The sequence below is a fragment of the Cetorhinus maximus genome, chromosome 17, assembly GCF_964194155.1.
Source record: "Cetorhinus maximus chromosome 17, sCetMax3.hap1.1, whole genome shotgun sequence".
In the NCBI taxonomy this organism is placed as follows: Eukaryota; Metazoa; Chordata; class Chondrichthyes; order Lamniformes; family Cetorhinidae; genus Cetorhinus; species Cetorhinus maximus.
In genome coordinates, this window is record NC_135895.1 from 92438002 (window position 1) to 92455676 (window position 17675).

Below are 17675 nucleotides of genomic sequence, written 5' to 3' on the forward strand. Positions count from 1 at the left end.
CACTAGATTGTATTACACTTGAAAATGATAACAAATCTGGACGGATTGGAAAGGCAAGCAGGTAAGTATTCATCTCTGGGATTCCATATTTGAGTCCAAACTGATACAAGAAAAGCCTTCCTCCTGGTGGTAGCAACAGTCCTGAGTGAAGGGTTTTGGCATTCTCAAAACAATTCTTATAGCTATTGGTCCACAACACAAAACTAAACTAAATCGACAGTCCCATTCATACACACCATAAGGATGGAAATCAGAACACTGGTACAAGTGCAATTGGGAATTCTCCTCTTGAGGACAAAGCCCTGTGCTGAGGAATATTACAGCCAACTTTAACCCTAGGCTTTAGCTCACTGAAGCGTGATAGGTAATGGACATGTGACTGAAAAAGATTGCAAAAAAATTGAGGGTAAAAAAAAAATCACCACTAAGATTTTAAGTATTAACTGCTTTAAAAGCCACCTTCAAGAGTATTTTTTAGCCTCTAAATATGGTATCAAATACGTACATCAGTGGAATAAAGCCTTTTAAAAATAAAAATAGAAACTTTGTAAAAAAAAAGGCGAGTGATTTATATGATCTAGATTTTTTTAACAAAATACTTCCTTTATTCAGTGTTTCCTTATATATTGTAGTCTCTTTATTTAGTTTAAAAGGAACTGCAGAAAGTGCTTGTAGAGGAAAACAGATGGTGACTAAAATATTTAGAGATTATTTAAGGTCAATAAAGCAGTTTGGATAGTATAAGAGTTGCAAAATTCCACTTCGGGAGGGAAGTATCATGGTACTGAGCCAGAATTTCCACGAAAAGAAAAATGAACAGCAATGCTTGAGATACAGAATATTTTTCACTGATCTCTGCTGAACAGCCAGAAGAACCAAAATGTTTGTTCCCATAAAATTTTCAGGGAACCTTCCAAAAGAACGTTGATATGTGCAGGATTAAGAAAAGAATAACATGCTTGATTCTGAAACCAAGGATTTCCAAGTTATATTATGGAACCAAAATTGCTCCAATTTGACAAAAGTAGTTTGAGGAGTGATATTATCCATGTTTTTAAAATGGTGATTACTTGACATCTAATGTGATCATAGAACTGGAATGTGAATTTACAAATTAAGCCTCAGGGAATGCAAGTGATTAGAAGGAATATCCCTTCCCCAAAGAGCAGTGGGCATTAAGAGTTGATCGCAACTAAAACAAATGTATCAATTGACACATTTAAAAAGCACTAACTACATATATCATTAGGACAGGATTGGGGGTTATAAGAATAATTGCTTCTTCTTCAGTTCTCCGCCTGAAGGCAAGTCCCTGGTGAATATTCACTGAACCATGCAACGTGGTCTACTCTGGGTAGGGATTTACTATGGGTAGGGTAAGGATGAGGCCCTGAGTCTACCTCAGCCAGAACAGGGATTGAATCCCTTGCTGTTGTTATTAATCTGAAAACCCAAAAGAATAACTACTGAAATACTGTATGGAATACAATAGTTACTGAGCTTCTAGGATCAATGAAATATTACAATAAGGAGGGAAACTGATCAAGGACATATATGTAAAATTAGACAATATTCTAGAGACTTGTTTGACTTATCTTAAGTGGGAAGGCAGAATTTTTGAGAATCATTTCTGAAGCAATTCAGTGCATTTATTGTGATGAATCAGAAATCTGTCTTCTATTAAAATGGTTATAGTTGCAGTATTTCTTTACAGAAATTTATAGTTGTGCTCACTTCAAATTGCTAACTGCTCTGACTGAGAGCACCAGGCTGCTCAGCTGGGGTATACATATTTGTGGTTCGCAGCTCTGTAAATAGGGTGATCTTGAGTTTCTTCCAGACAGGAAGAGAAATACTAAGATTGTCAATCCATAGCTGGAAGGATGGTGGTTAAGGGAGGGCTTCTGTTTCATGGGAAACTGGGACTACTTTTAGAAGCAGGAAAGGTTCCACAAATAGGGTGACTTTCATGTACACCTAAACCAGAGAGGTAGCCATTTTGCTGTGGAGAGAGCACATGACACATTGAGGAAAGATTCAAACGAGTTGTGGGGTAGGAGGGGAAAATCCAAAAAAGCCAAAAAAGTGTGAGATAAGGTTGTGCAGGACATAAGAGCAGAGTGGAGACAGTTACCCAAATAAGGGTTATGTGGCATAAGAAATAAAACGTGAGTTATAAGCACAAATTCAAGTCCCCAACACAAAAAGTTTTATTTTAAAACCTGGCAAGAACAAATCTAATAAGTGCAATAGGGCTTCCTTCTGAGAATGAGGTGAAGGCATAGTGATGGGGCTGAGTAGAACCACCTTAGTTCCAACTGGGAATTTATGTAAAACCATTAAATCTCTGTGAAACAAACACACAGTTATTTTAAATTAAATATATAAATACAATTCCCTCAGGATTAAAAGATAGAATAGATGATAAATTAATATGAAGTTGTCACTTAAACAGTCATTTCTGCATTCATACCTGCACCCTGAACGTAGCCAGGAATCATCCACGGGAGGAGGCAAGGGGACAGTTATCGTATTAGTGTTGATATCACCAATAATATTCAGTGCTTCACTGATGGCATTGTACGTTCGTAGTGTTTCATTACGCCATTGGGCCTGCTCAGGTGACTCTTCCATCAAAGCGTTTTGGTCCTCTGAGGAGTACAGTTTTGCTAAAAGCTCTGCGTTGATAAAGTCCTTAGTCTATGGAACATTATTCAAAAAAATTGCATAAATATGTTGCTAAATTCATGATAAAGTCTATCTGCAATGTGTAAAGCTCCCCTCAGTTTCGAAGAAAACAGGAAAATCCAATTAATTTAGCTGAAACTGAATCAAATATCAGCATGTTGCTATTTTGTCAAGACTGCTGCTGGAAAGGAATCAGCATTGAAATTCAATGAGTTAAAAACAATACATCATTTGTTGCACAATGTCCTTGCCATCTGTGCTTTTAAGTTTCTATTTTCATTAATATTCTATTACAGTGATTCAAGAAAATGGCTCACCACCACCTTCTCAAGGGCAAATAGGGGTGGGAAACAAATGTTAGCCTTGCCTACAATCCCATGGAAGAATATTTTGTATTCTGTTGGTACATATTTAAAAAGATAAGTTTCAATCATATTTAATCATTTTATCATGCAGGTTTTAGTACTTGTAAAAAATATTACATGCAGCAGCATTTTATTACCCGCCCATATACGAGAGAGTTAGATTCAGAGTTAGATTCAAATGCTATATTTGCTTGACTTAAAAGGTTTTCACTCTGCTTTAAACAATAAAATAGTGGTCAGTTAACAATTGGAATATTAAAGAAGTAACAATTACAGTAGGGGAGGCAGTGGCAGGAATTTATCTGTATTGTCACTGGACTAGTATTCTACAGTAATGCTCTAGGGACCCAGGTGCAATTCCCACCATGGCAGTAAGTGAATTCAATAAGAATCTGGAATTAAAGGACTGATTATGACCTTGAAACCATTGCCGGATGTTGTAAAAACCCATCTGGTTCACTAATGTCCTTTAGGGAAGGAAATCTGCCATCCTTACCTGGTCTGGCCTACAGCAATGTGCTTGACTCTTAAATGCCCTCTAAACAAGGGCAATTAAGGATGGGAAATAAATGCTGGCTTAGCCAGCAATGCCCACCTCCCATAAAAAACATTACTCTAAAGGGGGAGCCTGGAAGTGCAGGATTCAAATTAATCGTGTTCTGTAGACAAGGCTGTGGATTTTAAAAATTCTTTCATGGAACGTGTGCATTGCTGACTAGGCCAGCATTTGTTGCCCATCCCTACTTGCCCTTTACTCAGAAAGTAATCCTGACCTCTGTTTCTCACCCTGGAAGGAAAACTCAGCCCGTTTTAAAGGTTCCTGCCGGACAGCCCGGTACCCTTTAACAACAGGAAGGGCTTCCAGCTGCCAATATTCAAGCCAATTACTCTGCTCCTACCCAAGATAAATTAGACAGAGTTAGGGTCCTTGTGGTCAGCACAGCTCAGTTATTCACTGAATAGATTGCTGATTCAGCGTGAGAACCCAGTAATATGAGTAAAGGAGGCAGCCAACCTGCTCAGATCACTGTTGAATGGCTTGAGTTTGTGTGCAGGGTTGATTATCATCGTTTAGCTGCTGAAGAAATTGCCAATGACCTAAAAGCAGCAGCAGGATAGTCAACACTTTTCAAATACCAGAAACAAACAGAGTAAACAGATTTACGGGGCAGAAGGAGGCCATTTGTATCCAGCATAATCCCACCTTCCAGCTCTTGGTCCATAGTCCTGTAGGTTACAGTACCTCAAGTGTGCATCCAAGTATTTTTTTTAAATACGGTGAGGGTTTCTGGCTCTATCACTCTTTCAGGCAGAGAGTTCTGGACGCCCACCACCCTCTGGATCAAAATATTACTCTTTAATTCACCTCCAATCCTTTCATCAATTGCTTTAAATCTATCCCCTCTGGTTATTGACCTGCTAATGGAAATAGGTCCTTCCCATCAGCTCATAGCTTCATGCCTCAATTAATTCTCCCTGAAGATTGCTCTGTTCCAAAGGAAACAACCCCAGCCTATCCAATCTTTCCTCGCTAGCTAAAATTCTCTCTTTCTGGCAACATGCTCATAGATTTCCTCTATATCATCCCTAGCACGATCACATCTTTCCTGTAATGCATTGGCTAGAGCTGTATGCAGTACTCTAGCTGCGGCAAACTCCTGAATCATGCCCCTTACATTTAAGTCCAAATCATTGATATATATCACGAACAGCAAGGGACCCAATCTCAAAATCACCTGTCAACCATAACACTTTGCCTTCTTCCACTGAGCCAATTTTGGATCCAACTTGCCACTTTCTCTCGGACCCCATGAGGTTTAATTTTCCTGACCAGTCTGCCATGTGGAGCCTTGTTAAAAGTCTTGTTAAAATCTATGTAGATTATATCAAATTCATTACTCTAATCGACCCTTCTTGTCCTAGATTGATAAGTACATGAGGGAGAAAGGGGTAGGTTATACAAACAAAGAAGGGTGGCAAGATAAAGACCCTCTGATCCACCAGTCTGTCCCACACAATTGCGTAAGCTTTTGTATCACAATTTATACATTCCTCACCCCCCCCACAAAAACTATGAGATCTTCTGGGAGGCAAAAAAAAAAATTGGATAAAAGCTCAGGTCAATTTGGGGGAAAAAACTCTGGGAAACACAAAGCCCCTTGCTTTTCATGAGATATATCACTGACTTAGACCTAATTGTATGGAGTATGATTAAGAGATTTACAAATGATACAAAAAGTGGTCATGTGGTTGATAATAAGGAAGATAGCTGCACGCTGCAGGAAAATATGAACAAACTGGTCAGGTGGGCAGTAAAGTGGCAAATGGAATTCAGTCTGGTGAAGTGTGAGGTAATTCATTTGGAGAGGGTAAACAAGGCAAGGGAATATACAATAAATGGTAGGAACAAAGGAACTTTGCAGTGCAAGTCCACAGATTTCCAAAGGTTGCAAGATAGGTTGATAAGATCATTAAAAAGGCATACGGGATAATTTCCTTTGTTAGTTGAGGCATGGAGTACAAGAGCAGAGAGATTATGCTAAAGCTATACAAAACACTAGTCAGGCCACAGCTAGAGTACCATATGTAGTTCTGGTCACTGAATTACAGAAAGGATGAGATCACACTAGAGGGGGTACAAAGGAGCTTTAAGAGGATGGTGCTAGGAATAGAGAGTTTTGGCTATGAGAAAAGATTGGATGAACTGGGATGGTTTTCTTTGGATTGAGGAGGCTGAGGGGAGATTTAATTGAGTTGTATAAAATTATGAGAGGTCCTGGATAGAGAAGGTAGGAAAGACCTATTTCCCTAGCAGAAGGAGGTCAATAACAAGGAGGCATAGATTCCCAAAAGGATTAGAGGGGAGTTGAGCAGAAATCTGTTCACCCAGAGAGTGGTGAAAGTCTAGAACTCGCTGCTTCAAAGGATGGTAGGGGTAAAGACCATACTTGGATATGCACTTGAAGTGTCATAACCTACGTGATGGCATCCTTCCATCTACATGAGATGATGGACACGCAGCAAACAATCCATTTAGGTGGGGTGTCTTCGTTGTGTGCACCTTTGTGCACTTTGATGGTCATGAAGGGCAATCCTTGAGAGGCAGGTTCTGCCACAAGCGCTGCACATGAAGCTGCAAAGTGACATTGTGGGTTGTTGTTTCTGGCGTTAGCGCCTGTTGCCAAGCTGCTGTAGCTACAGGTAGTCATGATGGTGCATGCCAGCCTACAGGTGTCGCCATTTCCCTCTTTTGCCAACTAGTGACTCCCAGGTCAATGTTTAGGGCCTTCATGTCATGCTTGCAAGCCTCCGTAAAGTGAAGCCTTGGGTGCCTCACTGGTTATCCAGCTCCCACTACCTCATTATACAGAAGGTCCTTGGGTATGTGACCATCTTCCATCCTGAAGACGTGCCAATTCCACCAAAGACGCCTCTGTTTGATTAGTGCCAACATGCTTGGGAGCTCTGTCTTTGGCAGGACTGGTAAATTCGTGATTTTGTCCTGTCAGACTGTAACCATAACCCACTGTAGACAGCAAAAATGGAAATTATTGAGTTTCTTTTCCTGTAAGTCTCCCATGTTTCACAGTCATACAGCAAGATGCTGAGAACACAGGCCTTATAAACCAACAGCTTCAGGGTCAGCCTGGTAACCTATAAGGCTATTTTAAACTGGAAAGTGGGATTAGGCTGGATAGCTCTTTGTCAGCTGACACAAGCGAGATGGGCTGAATGGCTTCCTTTTGTGCTGGAAATTTTCTATGTAGCTCTGGTTTGAATGATAACAAATATTATTTCAGTTTTTAAAATATTAATTGCAGTATAAAATAGTAGAATTCTCCGAACTGAGTCAGGTAACATGACATACTTTCAAAAATATGTAACCATTTGCTAAATGAGAGTTAATGGGGAACTCTGTAGTTTGAATTGCTGTTGTTATTGAATTGAGTTGAAATATGATTTATCATCTTATAATATGATCTGATATTATGGGTGGAATTTTAACCTCCGCCCGCCCCCACTCCTTTGGGCCATAAAATTGGATGGGATTGCGGTGGCACCATTCCTGTCGCCTATTAATGGCCACTTAAGGGCCTCTTTCTGCCGCTGCTGGTATTTTACCAGTGGCATTGGATTAACCAGGCATAGCCTAGTTCTAGTGTGGTTCATGGGGTCCCTTATGTTCGGGCACTTTGTGCCCAATGGAAGCCACCCGCCCATGCTCCTTACATGTTCCTCTCCCCTGCTCCTCTGATGGCGGCACCCCAACCCCTCTCTGGGCTCTGCCAGGTCCGGCAAAACCCCAGACTTACCGGGGTCTCAGGCAACATGGCTCCTCTTTGCTGGGGACTTGCTGCAGTCCGAGCAGTGGCTATTCCCGATGGCGCTGTTGGGACTGGAGAGCTGCCGGCTATTTGATTGGTTAACGGCTCTTGGAACCCAGATGGGGGCAGAAGTCTCGCCAAAAGTAAATTAATGGACCAAAGGTCGTAAAATCAGCTCAAGGGTTTTCTACCACGCGGAGGCAGACTTGCCCCTGATATTCAGCTGGGGGCAGGGCCACCACCTCCATGTAAAATTATGGTCTATGATTTACAAGTTACTCAGGAAAGGAACCAACCAAATATCTGCTGAAATGGGCAGAAAGAAGTATACATTTAATTCCAAGGCTAATCATAGATGGGACTGTGAGTTTGACAAAAACAGAAAGATAGAGGATAACTGCAGTCTAACCTACTCAGTTGTTAATTTTAAAAAGTAGACAATTAAGTTAATGGTTCAGATAACCTCTCCCTATTGCTCAGATTCTTATTTCCTTCAGTTATTTGAAAAGTAATTATTAGTGTGAGCACAGTCAGAGGACAGATTCATGGGAAAGAAACCAGTTTTTAAAAATTAATTTGTTGTGCGATAAAGACACTGATAAACAAACGTTAAATTTCAATACTGGCACCTGAATAATTAATCAAGCAATGGCTACTTTATGTGTGTCTATTAACATTTTCAGAGTAGAAATTCATAGATTCAGTTTGTGGCACTGAGCGCTGCATTCACATTGCAGTTTATATTAAAGTTCTTACAGTACAGGAAGCAAGCCAAGAAATTTGATTGTAAATGCCTATGGTTCAAAATACAACTATAATTTTTTTTTGGTAAATGAGACCTGAAGTGATCTTTGCCATGATATCATGCAACAGAATAAATGGATATGTTTTATATACTAAAAATAGTTGACATTTATTGGAATTTAAACTCTATGGTGGATCTAATGTACTTGGAGGTTTATCTTTTCTTGACAGTACTTTCCTAGCAGATGTATGAAAGATAAAGATTTTTAAAATTTATTCACAGGGTGTGGGCATCACTGACTAGGCCAGCATTTATTGCCCATCCCTAACTGCCTTTGAGAAGATAGAAGATATCTTGAACTGCTGCAGTCCATGGGTGGAATCGTTCCAGATTTGCACTAAGAGCGGTAGCCGGCGTTTTACCTGCCGGCCGCAATGGCAGCTTTTCACGCTGTATCGTCCCAAACCCACCGTATTACTTATGCATTCTCGGGAAACATGCCGTTTCCATGGCAGGAGGGCTCTCATTCGCCCGCCACGCCATCACCTCGCTGCTTCATCACGCCAGGCACCATATTTAAAGTCCAGCTGTGTGCACATATCTTAGTGCTTCCAGCCCACGACTACTGCAGGGAAGATGTCCACGAAAGGCAAAAAGACTGCAGACCCCAGGTTTAATGTCGCATCACTGGAACGCCATTTGGACACCGTAGAGGCCTGCCGTGATGTCCTCTACCTTACTCTGGCCACAGGACAGGCAGTGGCATCACCAATCCAGTATGGGAGGTAGAAGGAGCGATGGTCATTGCCAATGCCCTGCAAAAGAGGACAGCCACCCAGTGCAGCTACAAGGTGAATGGTCTCATCCGTTCTGCCAGGGCAATTCTCACTTCTCATCACTCTCAACTCACACAATCACAAACCCATCACACATCCACAGGGATCTCACAACTCAAGGACAATACCACTAACTCACACACACCCTCACACCTCCATCAGACTCATATCCTCTCAAACTCTCATCCTCATTCCTGTCCAATGGCGCCGCTCACCACACAAACATTCCACACAGTACCATGTGTCCTGCTCACACTCTCTCCATCTATTCCCATGCAGGAGAAGCTGGCTCACATCAGCAGGAAGAGGTCCCTGACTGGTTGTGGAGTGTCCCACATTAGGCCCCTCACTCACTTTGAGGGGTGTGCTATCGTGCTGACTGGTGAGGACGTGGACCCTGCCTGCAGTGACAGTGAGGTTGGCAGTGAACACCCATCTGAGGATCCTGCACCACATCAACTCCCCCTCAAGGCAACTCTGAGTGCTCTCTCTCCTGCTTTTGACTCTGCTGCTGTGCACTAACTATCTTTACATTGGTTCATAGGGAGCTCTGCCCAGGGACCAACACCCTCAGCCAGACAGTCCCTCAGTTCCATCCACATCTGCAGCAAAGAGGGCACCTCCTCCAGTGAAGAGGTGAAAATAAGCAGCCCAGAAGATCCGTCACAGCGCTTAGCCACACCCTCCACCAGTGCAGAGACAAACACCTCGGTGGGACCTAGATCTAGAGCAGGCTTGGGTTCACAATCTGGTGGTCACTACACAGACCTGTGTCCGTAGCAGGAGGAGGCAGGTTCAGTCGAGCACCCGGGCACTTGGAGGACTGTTGGAAAGGAGGAATCTGTGAGGTCCAAGTCAGATGATGAAACTTTGAATTTGGCCTTCCAACTCATCCTACAGAGTCAGCAGAAGACAGGGGAACATCACATAGAGCTGTTGAAAGCCCTCAACAGAGTGGAATGCGAGTTGGAGGAGAGTGTTTGCCTGCTATCTGATGCAGCGGTGCCCACATGTGCACGTATTGGAGATTTCCATGGGAGACCCTGGTCCAGCAGAATGCAGAGATGCATGCAGACCTGCAATCCATTGTAGGGGCCATGGGTGAGTTCCTGCAGTGGCAACGCGTGAGGGAAACGGGACACCTTGACGTCCCTCCAGGTGCTCCTTCCCCTCAAGGAGTCAGGCCGGGGCCCTCAGGCACCAGAGGAGAGGAGGAGCAGCAGCTGGACACCCCTGAATCATCCACTCAGAAATCTCAGATGCTGTTCTCTCCCTCTGAGTCCCCCTTGCCTGTGACCCCCTCAACCTCATCCTCTGTCCCTGCAGAGGGAACAGCTGGGACCAAGAGTGATTCTGGGGGGAAAAGTGTGTGCATGGCAGGGCCTGTCGGAGCCTCATGCAAGCACTCTCCCACGCACGCGGACCCTTCACGTTTCACACTCATCTCAATGTACTGAGCAATCTGAATGCTGCCTGCTGGGATTCACTTTCAGTTGTCCATCTGAGATGACCGGCACCTCCGCCCACCCACCGATCACGTGATGTTCTGAAGCAGACCTAAGATGTCAACGGAGATCTCCTACCTTCTGTGAGCTGCTTTGGGGCGGGGCTACATCCATGAGAATCCACCCAGCATGCGATGCACGTGTTCCTCCAGGGTCCGGTAGCTGTGGGGCTCCAGCATCTTATTCACCTCGGACGTCCATGACCTGAGCAAGGCCCAAACGCTAAGTCCCGACTTGTGCATGTCATACTTGTCCAGATGTGTTCTGGGTTGGCGTGTTTTCCTACTAGCTTACAGTAAATCTGGCGTGGGGGCACAATTCCAGTCAGGCCTTACTTTGCAACGCATTAGTGGGATGCAAAGCGGGTTCATGCTGACGCCCAGTGGGATTGGCGTCGGACACCATCGGATGATCCCGCTTTGCTTTCAAGCTGGTATGAAACTGATTTTTGACCTCGCCATATTGTCGCTGCCCCCACCCCGCCATGACGCCCGATGCCAACGGGGCCGGAAAATTCCAACCAAAGTTTTAATATGTTTGGTAGGAAATTGGGAGCTGGTGCTTGATGTTCATTCAACCATGTTAGGGTCGCTTCCGAGAACTTTCCAAGCCTAGATTCCAAAATTATAGCAATTTCTAGGTCATTCCATTCAATGCAATCTCGATTTCAATAATAGCCATCCAGTATACAAAATTATTCAACGATTTTATGTTCAGCTTTGTGCAACAACAGTTACTCAGATCAATTCGATATTTTCATATGCCATTGTAGCAGATAATGTGCTTGAACCATACAGAAGATCAAACTGAATCAATGGGTTACACTGTACATTTAAAAAAGGACATAGAATAATTTAATTTCAGTAAGGACGCAAGTAAATGCAAGTCTTTTTCTTCTTAGAAAACAAAGTTATACTCAGCTTTTGTAAAGCTTTGCTACATCTACACTTGGAATGTGTGTTTTGACCCCTGCACATGGCGAAGATTTCAAAGCTCTAGAGAAGCAGCAGAGGAATGACACCCAGCCTAAATCACTTGGTTGTGAGGATCAGCAGATCAGCCGTGGGCCACAGCTGACACTCCAATTCCCTGCCTAAAAGTTGCTATTGAATCTGCTTCTACTGCCCTCTCACAAAATCCATTTTAGTTCAAAACAACTTATTGCATAAAAAGATTTTAGTGAAGAGGAAATTGGAACAAGTACAAATTTTTTAAGTTGAAAATGCATTAAGATGATATTTAAATTAACAATCTTTGGACAATTTCGGATCAGCCAGATGAACTGCAAAGTATTTTCTGGTCCTGAACTATGTTTCAATTTATCACAAACTATCAGATAATTCAATGTTAGCCCTGAGCTATGATTGGCTGACACTTGCCAGTTTGTAGAAGCTACTAGCCATCTATCTTTGTCCTCAATGATTGGGAGGCAACTCTATTCATTACTGGGCTCATAAAAACAACAGAGGTCATAGAAACCTGACAAGAAGCATGTTTTAGGAATTGTTAATGATTTGGCTTTCTCCCAAGCTAAATAACTCAGTAAGTTACAATACATGTGTTAGTCATTTCTGTAGCAATTTAGAAGGAGAACTTTTTTTTGCTTACATAGCATAGGTAACAGTTACTATATATGCGTAAACTTTAAAAATAGGTTAACTTCATTCTAAAATGTAGTATAAGGCAGGTTTCATATTCTCCTTGTTTGCTTGAATTGTATAAGCAGAGTAAAACTCACATTATTTATCATGAGGTGCATAATTATCTTTGGCATAAGGTCCCGGATAGTCTTGTTAATGATACACATGTATGACTCCACTAAGTTGCGAATGGTTTCCACTTGTCTCTCCAGCTGAGGGTCCATGGAAAAGTTATCTGTACCTACTGCCTCCTCATTCTCAGGCTGTGCAGAAAGCAGAAACACATATGAACTGAAGTCAGGCACTACAGTAACATCTTTCACAGTGTTTTTCTCTGTTAGTGCTGGTGCAATATCAATATTTTCTCCATTGAAATCAACTGCCAAGTTTATTCAACATGGCTTTCAACTGAAGTGCTGGATGTCTGAGGTGCGTCAACGCCTTGTCTGGGCGTGACGAAATTAGAGTTTGAGAAATTTCACTGTGTAGTGTATTACAATAAACATGCACAGTGCTACCAAAACCAATAGTTCCTAACCTCCATTAAGGGCATTTAGTTTGCAAGGCATCTGAAGCTGGCCAAAGTTTGCATGGCAGGTATGAACGAAATAGCACTGTATTGCCATTTCATTTCTTCAGATTTAACATACAATAATATTAGATGAGCAAGGTGGATGGAATTGGTCTATTCTGTATCAGAGTTCAACACAAGAACTATCAGAAAAAGGAAGTGGTTAATTGTAATTTTTAACAATTTTTAATTGTTAACAAAGAAATTCTATCTGCACAGCTCTTAACATAGATTCTATGAATTTTAGTTTCTCTTGGCACCAAAGAACGAGTCTCAAATAAAAGCAAAAATCAAAACTTTCAAGATGGTCAGGAAGTACCTAGGGAGAAAGAAACAGAGTTAATGTTCCAGGTTGGTGACACTTCATCAGAACTCAGGAACTGAGGGCAGGAAAAGGACAAGTTCTGCGATAGGTTTAGCGGGGGGATGCTGGAATGATTAAATGACAAAAAGAATGATAGTGCAAAGGCAAAGGTGGCTGGCAATGGGACAAATAGAGAAACAGAAGAAAGATAATCCAGATCGTGTACAGACGAATAGCAGAAGGGAGGGTAGCATGAAAAATTTGGCAAAAAGGAAAAGGCTCATGTGACCCAGGAATGTGGCAGCAGAAAGGTGAGCTGACCCTGGGATGTGGACCACCCCACCAGCTATGTATCAATAGGGGATCCCCAACCAAAGTATCAGCCCATACTTCCTCCATTTTCAATGGCTCTTGGGCAGCCAGCCTCCGTTACTAGTACCTGCTATCCATGGGAAAATGCGAATAGTAGTTAAGATACTAAGATGTTAACCTCAAAGTTAAGGCCAGAAATACTGTAAAGTGCTGAATAGAAAAATTAGTTGCTCTTCCTTAAGCTTGCACTGAGCTTCATTGGGACAGTGTAGAGGTCAAGGGCATAGAGGTCAGAATGGGAGTGGGACAGAGGATTAAAGCGTCAAACAAATGAAAGCTCAAGAGTCATTAAGTGGGTGCTTAATGACCACTAAAGGGCCGTGTCCCGCCTGGCCTCAATTTTGAGACTGACGAGAGGAGTTCAGAACCAGGAGGGGAAGCCTGGCGAGCTCAGGCCTCAGGTGGTGGGAGGTGGTGGTGGGGTGGTGGGAGGGGTGGGGGTTGCCTCATTCAAGGGCCTCTTTTCCACATCGAGCACCCCCCTCAAAAGGTCTGTCCCCTGCAGGTGCCCTCTCCTCATCCCTCTCTCCTCATCTCCCCGGGCCTCATTACTCCATATTGCCGTGAGACCACCCACAACTTGCCTGGTCCTGGGCTCCGGGGTTAAGGGGCTGCCGGCCGATCTGGCTGGCTGGCAGATCTCCGAGGCTTGACTTCATCCTGAAGTCCCATCTCCAGCCAATTAATGTCCCTTGGAGCATTAAATGGTTGCGAGACAGTTGGTATCAACAGGAATGCGTCCCCGTTGCTCTTTGGGTGTCGGGGCCGGAAATCCCGCCATCCAAAAAATCCTGCCCTATGGGGGAAATGAACTACTTGGCTACAATATGCATTTGAGAAGATTTCCTTTAATCAATGTTACTAGTGAATTTACAAGTGAAGCAGAAATATTTATGATTTTGCTAGAAGTACTGACCAGAGGAAACCTTTATAGATGCATTTATGGTGATGTCACACAGCAACCAGAGACATTCTTACCTCAATATAATAAATTAAAAATGCCTTTATTTTTCCAATTTACTGGTAGTAAAAGATTACTTTTAAACAATGACATATTTTCTTTGTAGAACAGAACCAATAATAGTTTACAGAAATTGCACAATGTATGTTATAATTTATACATTTTAAATGAAAACAGATAAAAGAGCGCATGACTCCAAGTTCAGAAGCTAAAATTCAGACGGATAATCAATGCAGCTTATAAGCAAAATTGAGAATGTGTGCTGCAGTTAAACTTTTGAAAATGTTAAGACAAATTTATTTCACAGAAACATATTTCCTAGTTTGATAAATGAGAGAAGTGCTATAAGTTCCCAATGCTAAAACAAAAAGTTGGCAGCATTTTTATTTTACATTACGTCATTGATTCCTTCTACAAGCCATTGGTAAGCACGGCACATTAGATTATTTAAAAAGTGAAAACTAGGCTGTGTTTTAAGAACTGGTCAAGGGCATTTAACAATATAAAAATATAATAAAATATACACATTTCAGAACAAGCACCAAAGGGAAAGCAGCTCAAAATGAAATTCCAGAAATTACATCAAAATCATTCCAACAGAAATATTTAAATTGAACCCATGAAAGGGTGAAAATATCAAGCAACATAAGTGGTCAATTATTCAGCATTATCATCAGAATATGGACGTCAATCCATTTAAAAAAAAATATTTGTGGAGTTACAGTGTAATTCACTCCATAAGGTGAACTATAATCAAACAATTATTTTTACAGATTTACCCTTTTCTTAAAATAACACATAAGTCAGTAAAATAACTCTACAGTAGCTCATGACATTTGCAAATTATAACTATACACAATATTCCTGAAGTTTGACTTGAATGGTTCTTCCCAACTCATTGACAGCTTTTTTCTTTTGACTATCCACAGCAGTTGCAGATTTATCACTGGTTTTACTAGGTAGGAATACTGCAAGATTATATAAAACCTTCCCTGCTAATTTATTTTGCTTATGCAAAACTCAAGCAGACCTAAGACCCACCCCACCACCACCACCATTTTCTTTACAGAGGTCAATCGGGTAAACACTAATATGCAATGGCTAATCATAAGTAAGCAGCCTATTATTTTAAAATAAAAACTTGAATGCATATGTCTACCCACTCATAATAATTTTACAATACTTATAAACCTAGGATATAATCTAATTGGGATCGGACTACAAACGTTATTTTTTTAAATGCCATCATTAATTGGTTTGTTTCAAACACATGTATTCCAACAGAACTCGCTATTCTCTAAAGATTCCTGTTAAAAAACTACTTCAATAACTGCAAACATATGTAAAACACAGGTGGGGTGCTTTACAGTATTGAAAAAATGCTTCATATAAGAAAACGTTAACAAAATAATGATAATAGTTTGTAAGTGAGATACATTCAGACATTCCTCACGCACACCTAAATAAATACTGAGAATGTAAAGAGAGCATTTTTGCCTGTAGTATTTTCTACTTCTTTATGACAATCAAACAACTAAATTAAAGTAAATGGTGATAATGTCAATCAAAACAACTCACTATCTTGGTTTCCCACTATGTAGTGTGCACGTTCATAAATGAAATACAAAAACGTTACAACAGTGGCACAAATTTTATTAGCCACACTTCTACTGTTTCACTATTCCACTCTATTTCCATATCTTTAGAATTAAGCTCTAAACCATATCAGTTTTTAAAAAAATACACAACTTACAGTGGATTTCTCCGGATAAACACCAGCTCGAAGAAATGATGCCTTCCAACTATCTACCTCCTCCTGAGAGTCACAAGCAAGCTCCAGAAAACGATAATCCTTGTAAACATTCCTGGTCAAAGAAAGAACAATCAGAAAATACCATTAAATCTGTATACTGACATGATTTCGCCTAAAATAAAATTATACAGGCATATGGTCATTTTTTGTGTGCGTTACACCAGCTATAGATACGGATCAGCCCTTCTGACTGAAACATGGTTGCAAATGTTTCAGCCTTATCTTTTACATTCCTGTGCTGGGCTCCCCCATTATAGAGGATGGGGATGTTCATGGAGCCTCCTCCTCCAGTTAGTTGTTTAATTGTTTACTGCCTTTGACGACTGGATGTGGCAAGACTGCAGAGCTATGATCTAATCCATTGGTTGTGGGATCATTTAACTCTGTCAATAGCATGAGTTGCTTTCAGCAGTTTAGCGTAAATGTAGTTCTGTGATGCAGCTTCACCATGCTGGCATCCATCTTTAGGTATGCCTGGAGCTGCTCCTGGCATGCTCTTCCACACTCCTCATTGAACCAGGATTGGCCACCCAGCTTGATGCTAATGGAGAATGAGGAACGCTAGGTCATGAGATTACAAATTGCGGTGAAACACAATCCTGCTCCTGCTGATGGCCCACATTGCCTCATGGATGTTGAGCTGCTGGATCTGTTCTGAATCTATCCCATTTAGAACAGTGGTAGTGCCACACAATACAATGGAGGGTGTCCCTCAGTGTGAACATGGGCTTTCATCTCCCGAAGGACTGTGTGCTAGCCACTCATAGCAATACTGTTATGGACAAATGCCTCTGCAATAGGTAGACTGGTAAGGATGAGGTCAAGTATGTTTCTCCTTCATGTTGATTTTCTCACCGCCTGCCACAAGCCCTGACTGGCAACTATGTCCTTCATGACTCAGCCAGCTTGGTCAGTAGTGATGCTATCGAGCCACATAAGAAACCGAAGCAGGAGTAGGCATTCAACATGGTGGAGTACTGATTCATTGGCTGAAGGAGGACAGTAAGTGGAAATCGGGTTTACTTTTCTATATTTGACCCAATGCCATGAGACTTCACGGGGTAATGTATCAACGTTGAGGTTTCCAGGGTCACTCCTTCTTATTCCCCCAAGGATTGTGATGCAGGAGTCTGAGACATTAGCCAAAAGGCATGATTCTGTGAGTATGACTATGTTAATCTGTTGTTGGACTAGTCTGTGAGACAGCTCTCCCAATTTTGACAAAAGTCCCCAGATATTAGTGAAGAGGAATTTGCAGGGTGGCTGGACTGGATGTGTGTTTGTCGTCTCCGAATATAATGACTAGTTCAATGCCAGGCAGCTAAAATGGTGTTTTTCTTTTGAAAGTTCTCTAATCATTACTAAAAACTGAATGGATTGCTAGGCCATTTCAGAGGGGAGTTAAGAATCAACCACATTGCTGCGGGCCTGGAGTCATATATAAGCCAGACCAGGTGAGGATGGCATACTTCCTCCCCTGAAGGACATTAGTGAACCACAGTTGGGTTTTTAAGGCAATCTGGTAGCTCCACAGTCACCATAACTGATGC

The 17675-nt window shown here is 41.8% G+C and overlaps 1 protein-coding gene across 3 annotated transcripts in view; it reads right to left on the reverse strand.

Moving 5' to 3' along the window:
* The window catches only part of dnm3a (dynamin 3a), a 270426-nt gene that overhangs the window by 28052 nt on the left and 224699 nt on the right, over positions 1 to 17675 (reverse strand). For all 3 annotated transcript variants that reach the window (XM_078561578.1, XM_078561577.1, XM_078561576.1), the window contains 3 exons: positions 16066 to 16177; positions 12203 to 12367; positions 2474 to 2700 (listed from right to left, as the gene is read on the reverse strand). In XM_078561578.1, the coding sequence (XP_078417704.1) occupies positions 2474 to 2700; positions 12203 to 12367; positions 16066 to 16177 (504 nt within the window). The remainder of the gene's footprint in view (positions 1 to 2473; positions 2701 to 12202; positions 12368 to 16065; positions 16178 to 17675) is intronic.